At 36.2% G+C, this 11,105-nt stretch overlaps 1 protein-coding gene across 2 annotated transcripts; it reads right to left on the bottom strand.

Moving 5' to 3' along the window:
- Positions 1-830: 830 nt before the first annotated feature.
- LOC113298380 (protein VAC14 homolog) lies at positions 831-10,827 on the bottom strand. Of its 2 annotated transcripts, XM_026547108.1 has the most exons (20): positions 10,504-10,824; positions 10,258-10,371; positions 10,109-10,174; positions 8,513-8,602; positions 8,304-8,423; positions 8,180-8,208; positions 7,924-8,066; positions 7,715-7,809; positions 7,464-7,550; positions 7,148-7,255; positions 6,967-7,058; positions 6,672-6,753; positions 6,058-6,123; positions 4,897-5,012; positions 4,668-4,788; positions 4,402-4,563; positions 4,186-4,314; positions 3,075-3,143; positions 1,990-2,241; positions 831-1,497 (listed from the first exon to the last, which is right to left on the bottom strand). In XM_026547108.1, exons 1-20 carry the CDS (start codon positions 10,591-10,593, stop codon positions 1,399-1,401), a joined length of 2,130 nt encoding a protein of 709 aa, XP_026402893.1. In that variant the 5' UTR covers positions 10,594-10,824; the 3' UTR covers positions 831-1,398. The 2 variants fall into 2 exon arrangements, with proteins under 2 accessions (XP_026402893.1, XP_026402894.1); XM_026547109.1 differs by lacking the exon at positions 831-1,497 and having other exon boundaries at positions 2,105-2,241; positions 3,075-3,130; positions 10,504-10,827.
- Between the last annotated feature and the right edge of the window lie 278 nt (positions 10,828-11,105).

Below are 11,105 nucleotides of genomic sequence, written 5' to 3'. Positions count from 1 at the left end.
GGTTCGTGGACTTGGCAAAGCCAATTCCTCCGGTTTCTCTCTACTGGAGCAGCATCGGTGATCATAGAGACAATTTCAGAAGAAGTAGCTTCCGCTATTTCGGGTTCGGGTTCCACCGTCTGAGGCACAATTAGAGTTTCTTCTACCTCCACGGTATCAACGACCAGCGCTTCATCATATTGAGGCACAAATATGGAAGTCTTGTCACCGACAACTCCTGGATTTCCCAAACCATCATTACTGGATTCATAATTCCCAACTTCGTTATTCGGCACCTAATGTGAAGATTACATGGGATTAGAATGATTCAAGGATGGAAATCCAATACGATTATAAAATTAAGAAAGTAAGTGTACTAACATCATCTAAGATCCTTATCATGCATCTAAGACGTGTACAAGTAGCATCAAAGTCATGATACATGTTTTCAAAGAAACTCAGCTGAAGAAATTTTACACTGCCCTGTGTTCAATGACGAATTGGGAGCAATTGGTATGGGGTCTAGAGTTGGGTCATATACCATTCTCTTCATATGGCAGTCCTCTACAACATGTCAAAATTTCATGGCAATTGGGCGAACGAGCTAGGATCTGTGGTCAAAACATCAGGCAACATGCAATCTGAAAAAAGTTCTGAAAGTCTCCTGGAAGCTATAAACTTGGGTTTACTACATGTAGATACCCGCCATGGCCATGGGTAAGATATAAATGCTAACAGACACAATTAGCCAGTTGGTAGTTGTTTTTTTTGAAGCATACCAGTTGGTAGTTGGTTAGCACTTAGCAGGCAGAGCCGGAATCCATTTGCTGAAAACTCGTTGCAACACAAAATTATACAGAAAAAATGAAACCACTAAATCAACTTAATCGTGTATAGGAACAAGAAAAGGTGGAAGAATTACACAATTTAATCACTAGTAGATTTTTTATTTCTTTTTGATAATGATAATCTTTCTAACTTGACATTAATACAACCAATGACATCCACCACCTTCAACAGACTCAACACATCACACCCTCCTTTTTGCTGCCCATGTGATGTCCTTCAATCAATAAAATAAGAGAACCAACTGGGCTTGTGATCATAAATAAAGAAGAGAAAAAGTATGCCTCAGGAACTACCCCCAAGCTCTATGGCTAATTGCTTTCTTTTATCCTCTTAATTTCTTTTCAGCTTCAAGAACTCCTGCCATCAGCAAACCTCCAGATATCCGACACAAATAAATCAAGAAAATATACAATTTTACAATTTGGGAAGCTTCGCCTGTCTACTTTCTTTCAGGGGCTGCATGCAAATCAATATCAAGTCATGTGCCCCGTGTCACCCCTTGGACACACCTAAAAAGTTGTCACTTTCATGTCTGAAGCGAGACAAGTAGAAGCAAACAAAGAGCATAGGTTAATGTTGAAATGGGCCACGCGGTGATGATCTTGAAGGTGGAAGGGAGGTTTGGTCTGGCACCACAGACGATCGTCGTGCTTCTTCTTGTCTTCGTACCTGTGTTGGCAACCATGCTTAGGACTTTATCACGTTTGATATAGAATGAAGTACAACGTCAATAAATTTAACCCTCTTTCACCCAAAAGCTTGTTTCTTTAGAGAAGATACAGATGACTGAGTGAATACCTTTTCACCTACTCCTAAAGAACAAGACCCTGTCAAGGGAATGCTGACAGCCCATAGTAACAGTCTAACCCACAATTTTGTTTACCATGTGGGTAACCACTATACTAAACCAATGACTTTCTAAGGTATGTTTCAGATGGCCATATTAAGTTGGGCAAACAAAACTTGGCTCCAGACAAAGTTGTTGCATTTTCCAGATCAAAAGTTATAATTGTGTCTTTTATTCGCCCATGTGTTGCATGAATGATATGTGATGTGTGGTCCTCAAAGAGAATCACAGGAAATATTGATAGACGTGGAGACAATGAAAGCACTGCCGGTTGTTGTCCACTATAATAGTGTATATAATCAACGATGATTTACCTGTGGCGCGTTGGACGAAGTGGAGTTGCAGGACTGCAATCGCGATTTTGTATGTAATCGATGGCGTTGCTGCATTTGTTGGAACTGCTGCAGCCTCATTTCAAAATTGATAACATTATGTGCATTTCCTGTAACCTGATTCATGTCACTATCCTCTGCAATTTGAGATGTTTGCTTCAGCTGCGCAACATTGAAGGAGTTCGGAGGAACAGTTTTCAATCGGGTCCTTAATATTTTAAAGGCTGCGCTTTGCTGCATTCAAGAAAACAGACATAGCTGATAAACAGCGGGAAATGCCCGATAAATACACCAATGGGATATGAATCGGATGAATTAGATCTGAATAAGAAACGCCGCACGGGAAGTTAGCACATGATATTCATTTCTTTTACGAGTCAGTTTGGTGGAAGACAGTTTTTTAAAAGGAAAGCAAGCACCATCTATTAGTAAGATACATTAGTTTGGTTAGAATAGGAAACAGCGTCCCTGATCATGCATGGCAAGCAGACCTGAATTCGTTACTCTGAAGAGAACCTTGAAATTTTCAACTCAAAGTAAAGCTGACAAACATGCAACTCCAATAGTTATTGACATGGATCGCAATCATGTTTGTCATATTGCATCAAACCATGGCCAGCAATCCCCAACTTCTCCCTTCTTCATTCGGTACCCAAATTGCTTTCTTAATCCACAATATAACATCAGACTTTACTGAATTCTGATCTGCTCTTATAAGATGTCCCACAGCCTAAATTTCGTCCTTCATAACCTCTTCAGAGACTGATAAAATATTACTAATACAAAAACTGTGCATATATTTTGCACATACTATTTATGATGGAAAATTCAAAAACAGCTTTCACTGGGAATAAATAGATTCAAGGCATAAAGGTCGACACGTGCTAAAGTTTGTAAACTACAATGCTACTTTTTGCGGACACAAGTTCTATTCATATTTTTTACTACTACAAAGAGCAATTCAAATTCTCCTTCACAACCTTTGCAGCTTGGTTATGCGATGCTAGAATAGCTAAGGGAAGCGAACAAATCCATGTATGAATAACATATTTACTTCTTTGGCATACCTGGGGTAGCAGCATCAGAAGACCATACAGAGCATTTAGCAACCACACATGCTTTCCTGGTTCAAGGAGCTGTAAGACAGTTAGATTTAGCAATAAATCTGACAATATTTTGACAGGAACAATTGAGTATTATGGCAAATGAAAAATGTTGCCTACAAATAGTATAAAATTAGTTCTAACAGGAATCTGTGGAACAACCAATTTTTTATTAATGACTTTCAAGACCAACACCATGACTTCAAACACTTCATGTATAATGTTCACTAGCACGTACAAACTTTTGAAGTATGACATAAGTTATCATATGAAGCAACTTCCTAAAAATATAAGTTTTAAGGAGTGGTCCAATATAGGGGACATTTTTGGTAATTCGTCTTTACGCTTATGACAGTGCAAATATGAAGTTGCGTTAGTAAACTGCTTACCACTATTCGTTGTTTAAGACTAACAGAAAACAAATTGCACTAACATAATATATTCATTTGCTAGATCAGTCGCTTATCATTTTTACACAGTAATATTCAAGTGTTATTTTAAGGTTTATGCAAGGGACTACAAGCACATCTAACCAAAACTAGTGCCCAACTGAAAACAAAAATATGTGTTCTTCACCTATGCACTAACTACCAAATCTCAAGCCCCATATCCACGATTAACCAACTCAATGTTTAGGTCCACGTTACAAACTCCTTTGTGTATGCCCTTTCTAGACACAAAATAAATAAATAAATTATAACTAGCTGAGGGTCATTTATATAGTGAAAACTTATAATTGATATTATTTCACCGATACTTTAAAGAAATAACACTTGTGTTTAGTTTCTTGACAAGTAATGACAATATATCAAGGTTCACACTGACATAGTTAACATTTGAACAGTTCTCAATGCATTTCACTGAGCTCAGAATTTAAGAACTCTGGCAGAGACCAGATAGACTGGGAATGACACAATACACCCTCTCGGAGCTATATCTACTAAATGCATGATATCTGCTGGCCTCCTCATATGGCTAACGAGTAAGGTCCTAAAAGTGTTTCCATTACGTTATTTGCATACACAAATAAAAAATATGTTTAGTGATTGATATATATGGTTAAGGCATGGCGCACCTGCAATCTTAAATAAGCAAATATTGGAGTCTCCAACAAGCGAATCAGCTTGTCAAGATGGACCAAAAATTTGACATTGATGTCTTCCTCCATCAATGACTGAATAACAGAACTAGCATGTTGATAAGCCTGTCAGAAACGAACAAAGATGCTAGAATTTTTCAGTAGCCAGATTAACTCAATTATGGAAGATAATCTGATAGGTTGAGTACTCACCTGAGCTAACAGGCAAAGACTTATTGTTGCCATTGGAGAATGGCACCATGAACAATATAAAGAGACGAATAAATCTTTGCCAGCAGCATTAACTAAGGATCCTTTTAATAGCGCTCGCAGCTCAGACAACTCAGACGAAGTGAGTAAAATCAGATTCAGAGCCTGACGTTTAAATGAAAATGCAAGAATGAAACCTGTAAGTTCGCAGTTTCTACTCTAATACGCATATATGACAATGGTCAGCAATTGAGGAAAGTAAACCTTACCTGAACCATGATGGATGCAAAGTCCAAGTCAGTTTCTTCCTCCAGGATTGAGGATAGTTGCCTATAAACCCGTTCAGCATCTAAAAGAACACAAAGTCGACGGATTATCAAAGCACCACGCCTAAATGAGAAACAAAAAGCTACGTTAAACATTTTTATAGATCACACATGCCAATTACATGTAAACGATTGATCATCATTTTGCTCAAGACTGCATTGAAAAACTCACTTCTCAAGAAGGGAATGATCAACTCGGAAATTATGCATTAAATAAACAACAAGTTGACGGAATTGGGGTGCATCTCTTGCTATACATGCATGCACCTCTAGAACTAGGAGAACTACCTGCAAAAATATCAAGATACCCGAAATTAGCCTTCCGTTCAGTGTGTCAGTTTTGATGCATCAGAAAATTCCGTAAATGGTCATACGGAACATCTGATAAGTCAGTAAGTCGGAATAGTAGCTACGCTAAAAAATAAAGAAGAAAAAAACAAAGGACCTGCAAATCTGAAAATCTATAAATTGCAATGGAAACGTACATACATGATAGAAGATTGAGATAACAATAACCCAACGTAAGGAAATCATATTTAAGTTAACTGCCATCATTATATGCATCAGTTAATGGACCGAAAAAATTACACATTTTTAAGGAATCTTAAGTATTGTGACTTCTAAACGTAGAATTCACTTGGCTTCTAACATCAGAACTGCTCCGACTAATCAAATGATAAAAGTACATCGTACCTTTCATTCTTATGTTAATACTTGGAAACCATAGGGAACTCCTACTAACCAATATTATGAAGAAAACTAATATATTATAAAATCCTGCTTCATTTTGAAACAGAAAAAAACAGGTCCAGATACCTATATCATAGGACTATTTCATTCATTATCAATATTGATACTATTGGCAGATATATAGAACATGCTCCTTATAAGAATGTAATAGGCCGACCTATGGGGGAAAATTGTCCTACTATACTGAAAGTTTTGAAGTGTTAAGTGTACCACATATGGAAACCAATGCGTACAAGTGATTTCAGTCACTCAAAGCTGTAATAGTTATGCTTTCATTTACCCAACCATATCCCACTGGGCCCGTAAAGGTTTTGAAAGTGATAAAACCCTCATCTAATTCCCGCCCTTGCAAAACTATGACACTGTACAGTAGATAAAGGTAGTAGCTAACAGAGAAACAGATTAATTATATTTTTTTTTTACTTTAGAAGCACTGGTGATCTATATTTCCCAATCATTCTTTCTACATCATTAGCAAATACTTCTGTTTTGCGAGATATTCAAGCTCTAAAGTTAGAGAATATGTTTTCAGAAAGAATTAGAAAGCACATCAGAACTAAGTAATGCAAGAAATCTTAATTACCTCATCAGAAGGATCTGATAATGCTTTGAGAACAGTGTCAAAAATGTCATCCAAGAACGATAAGACCTGTTCAACGAATACCGGTGAGCTTTACATTCTTTTAAGAAAATAACACCAGCATCAAATAAGAGAAAACTGTGTTTATAATAATTAAAATGGATTATGTTTCTCATTCTCCGGTAAGTTGTTTACTTGTCTCGAGAACATACTTCAAGCTGAAACTAATCAGTATGTACCATCACGCTGATGATGTTTCACAGTCAGGTACAACATATTGACCCCCCGCTAATAATAGAATGCAGAAAAGCAGGGAGGCAACAAAGAAAAAAATAAGCACTTCCTTTAACAAAAGAACAACGGAACTGCAGTCTGAAGAACGAAAATTCCATATTGCTGTTAATTTTTATGGAGTTCAGTTTCAGCTCTCTAACCAAAATGTTTCTAATTAGGAGTAGTAATTATCAACGACATACTATACTATAAGTACACTCTTCCAGAATGCTTATGAACACTCCTATAAGATGCCTTCAAATATAGAAAGAAAACTTATGAACACCTCCAGACGTGAGAAGGCAACATTAGTAGTAACAGAAAAACATCACAGCACAACACACCTCAGCACGATGCCTTGTCAGAAGAGTTGCTATCCAGTGCAAGGCTTCAATTCGAGTTGCCTCCCACTCACTAGATAATTGCCTGATGAAGGAAAAGTACCCTAGCATTTACTAGTTAGACACATTTCATAGTAAATATAAAGATGGGCATTGCCAATACAACAAGTTATGTTTACGAAACTAAACGCTCTAACTGATTCCACCTGCACGAACACGAAATCCAACATAACCCATAAAATACAGACACAGTGGCAACCTTTAAAGCATAATACGTCCAAGGTCACAAAGAACGCACCTCCTTGCAATGGATAGAATCGCACTAATATCAAATCCCTCAGCTGGATCAGCATTTATCCCACGAAGCTCTTCATTAGTTTCACGGGCAACCTTGAATTACAAGAAAATACAGTAAATGTGGATCAAACATCTACATATACCCCAGTAATAATCCTAAGCAAGTGAGATCAATTATATACCACTCTTATTTTCTCCTCTTTATCAGATATGCACGGCAGAATGGCACCCAAAATGTCTGCATAATAAGGAACAAGCTGCTCGCCACCTAATTTGACAAACTCATATATCTGCGGAGTCACATAAATGTATTCAGAGACTAGACTGGACATTCTCTTCTGTTCCAAATGACAAATAGAGATACGGTAACAAGCGAAACCATTCTCTACCAAGGAGGATTTGTTACCTAACCTCCTAAATTAGACTGAGAAATGATATAGCCTATAGGGTACAATGTAAGACTTAAGAGGTCCTATATCCCTAAGGTAGTGCGCTTACCCATGTGATTGAAGTCAGCCGGGTAAATTCATCCAGAGCAGCTGCCCTTTGAACCAAAATTTCAGCCATGCGACCATAATCTACAGACTTCACAGTAACTGCTCGAGTTAAATTTTTTTCACATAAACAATAACAAGTTTTAAGTTTCCTTTTTCATATGCTTGATAACACATAATTCTAGTATCTTATTTAAGATGCAAAGGGAACCACACACTGTACAGGGTTCTTATAATATTACATAGGAGTCTTACTGGAGAATTCTTGATTTCTAGGAGAAATTCAGAAAGCGCGGAATCCGCTTGTTGCCGTATTTCATGGCTAGAATCACTCAACATATTGAACAAACCTGTAAAAGGATTTACACTCTTAGTAAGCAAACAAACTATCACCTATGATAATGAGTTTAGAAAAACTGTGGCATCGAGAGAACTCATTAGATTTCTTAAGTAGCAACATTTACCATCAAGAAAGTCGGGTAGGAAACCAAGCATATCAATATCTGGAACACTATCCAAAACAGTGATCCATCCTACTAAAAACTGGCGGACATAAGGATTTAAGACATTCATACGCTCCCGTAACAATGGTATAAATTCTTCAATGCTGAAATGTTTTGTAAATGAAACAGAATAAAGTGAGTCATAACCACAATAATAAACTTACAAATTTACCTAATGTACATCGTAGTCACAAAATAAAAAAGGAAAATCATGCACCTGAATTGATCACTTTCTGTTACAATGTCCTGCTTGCCAACAAAAATAGATTAAACTTGGAAAAATATATGTTTATCAATGTTATGACCATAAAACGAATAAAGAAAAAAAAAGTGATTTTCACCTTAACAAGGCGATCTAAGAGATGTGCAGCACTCTGGACATTGGCGTCGGAGTCTGCTGAGAGCTTACATAGTGCATCAAAGATTTGATTGAAAAATATTATGAAATCTCCTCTTACAACCTGCAGAGTGGGAATGGAAAAGGAATTAGACTCGACATACTGATTGTGCATAAATAAAAAAAAAAGACAAATCTACACTTGGATCTCACCTTTGCAATATTATAAAGTGCTTCACATGCATAATAACGAACTCTGCTATCTTGGTCTGAGAAGGAATTTAGAACAGGTGGCACAATTTGCTGGGAGATTATAAACCAAACAAAAGGATTACAGATGGTAAAATACATAAAATAAAGCATGAGAAGGGACAATTTCTTCAAAACGTTTATGATAGGTAAGCATAGGATTCATGCTTTTAAAACTTCAATACATTGAAGATGGAATATGCAAGAAAGAAAAAGCACCAAGAGCCTTCTTGCACAAATCGCGTAGCAGCTAAATAGTTCACACCGTTATTTTTTATTTCGTTTTTTTTTTTTTTTGTTTATAAGAGTCTAAACTTGGGTGAGTGATGGGAACATATAAGTTAAAACAATAAAATAGAAAAGAAAAATCATGAGAACTGAATATTTTGTTGGGAAAACTGAATTTACGAAAGATATTAGGGAGATGGAGAATTTAGTGGAGAGACTCAGAGAACTGCAGCCAGTAACTACCTTATAAAACAAAACCCTTATATTTTTCTTCACTCTCTGAAAGGCATTTTTTTTTTTGCCAAAAAATCTTAAATCAGTTTAAAGTCGTCCTTTTCACTAAGATAATCTGTTCATTTCCTTTTTTATATCAAAGCTCTTATGTGATGTCCCTATATCTTGCTCCTCCCTTGTTAGGAATGCAAACTTTTCATTTGATAGCTACTTAAGAGTGCAAAACAAAAACAAGTTAAAGTCAGGATCGTGGATTCTAATCAAAATGCATCAAAACTTTCCACGCTTCTACCTTCTAATAATAATGATAATCAGTTCAACAAAGGAACAAGTAGGTTGACCTCTGACTGTTATTGACATTTTCATATTAGAAGTCTTGGTAAAAAGACCAGGAGTACACAAAGACCTACACCGGTAGATGTGCACATTGAAACCCAAATACTTAAATAAGTAACTCATAATCTATGGACGACCAGAAAATGTCTTATACTGATAACTTCACATGCTCTCATGCACCAACCAGAACTAAACAATCTCCCTATAAGAAGAAACAGCATTCAGTTTGGTATTAGACTAGCCTATTGCTAATTGAAACAAGTATTATTCTGCTAATATAGACTGATCAGAATCATCAGATAATACACCCAAGTATATTGCCAATAAGCAAATTACAATAGAACTTCAGTCTAAGAACAATTTATCGATTACGTTTGATCCGGATATAGTACACCAATTTGGTGGCTAAACAAATCGCAGTACTTCTAATGAAAGAAACTGGAATTTAGGAGTATCTGTCTATTTGGTGAAAGCATGATACATATAGCTAAGAGATACGTACTAATAACACTCCCATATCAAAGAAACTGCTCCTTGGAGATGCAATTAAAGTTAAAAAGAAGAGGGAAAAGGAAAAACATATTACTTAAAGTTTTTCAGCATTCATAACAAAAGGGTTTAGTTAGAAAAATCTAGGCCCTTAAATGTGTCAATTGGGGATATAAGTGTGAAAACAGTCCTTGAAAATATAATGACAAAAATATCATTAATGCAGTTCATTGGACTTGGAATATCATAAATCTATTTAATTTTTTAACTTACCTCGAGATGTTGAGCAGCTTCTGTAGTCAAACCAACTGTTGCAGCTGCGAGTCCAATCAATCCACCCTAATACAGAATAATTTGTTAGAAAAAAATGACAAAAGTAAACCGATCATTTATCAAAACTGGAGTTAAGAAGGGGGTGATACCTTCCGGTGATTTGCCTGAGGGGAGTAGGTAAATTCAGTAATTAAAAGACTGATAACGGCAGTAATCCTGTCGTGATCCCCAGCAATTGCCAGTTGCTTGACAATTCCTTCAACCTAAAAATGAAATTCAACGATTTCCCAGAAGAAAAATACAGTTGAGAAACTCCATATAGAAAAACGAGTAAATAACCTAACTTCAAATAAAAATAGAAAAATCAATTATGGAAGAAAAATGATAGGGATAACCTCAAGTGCGGCATTCTTGCGCTTCTCGTAAAGTTTATCAGCGAGGTTTCTGAGAACAGCTGCCGGAATTATCGATAAAGCATCGACCATGGCGTCCGAGAAACAATAATCGATTGCAAAAAGAACTTAATAGTTTTCTGAATCGTCGTTTATCCTATTCTGACTTTAATTTTACATTTGATGTGTTACCAGATCGATCGAGAGGGAGACTAAACATGCCCTAAAAACTGAGTACGAATGGAAAATAAATAAATAAATAAATAAACAGTTGTATATATGCAGTATATGTTATACACTGTATATCTAAAGAGCTTCCAATTCCATTAGTTGGAGAAAGTCTTACAGGTCTTTTGTTTTCTCCTAATTCGTCTGAATCAGCTCATTACATCTGATCTGACTCAAAAACAAGCTACTCTTATTTTAAGAAAACTATTATTGGGACGTCACATTCCAATAGAGCGGCTTCACTTGGATTTCTAGTGACCAAAAAATTGGTTTGGGGTATTCTTGATACAAAACCAAATGTCTAAAATAACCTTCAACTAAAATCAAAACCTAGAAACAAAAACTAAAATCAAAACCTAATTCTCATTGAAAGATGT

The sequence above is a fragment of the Papaver somniferum genome, chromosome 7 (genome assembly GCF_003573695.1).
Source record: "Papaver somniferum cultivar HN1 chromosome 7, ASM357369v1, whole genome shotgun sequence".
Lineage (NCBI taxonomy): Eukaryota > Viridiplantae > Streptophyta > Magnoliopsida > Ranunculales > Papaveraceae > Papaver > Papaver somniferum.
This window is presented reverse-complemented; position numbering and strand designations above follow the sequence as displayed.

Coding starts and splice junctions, on each gene's coding strand:
- LOC113298380 (XM_026547108.1), bottom strand. CDS start 10,593: ATGGTCGATGCTTTATCGATAATTCCGGCAGCTGTTCTCAGAAACCTC. Junction 7,810..7,923: donor CCTACCCGACTTTCTTGATG/GTAAATGTTGCT, acceptor ATCCTTTTACAG/GTTTGTTCAATATGTTGAGT. Junction 1,498..1,989: donor CTTCGTCCAACGCGCCACAG/GTAAATCATCGT, acceptor TTGCCAACACAG/GTACGAAGACAAGAAGAAGC.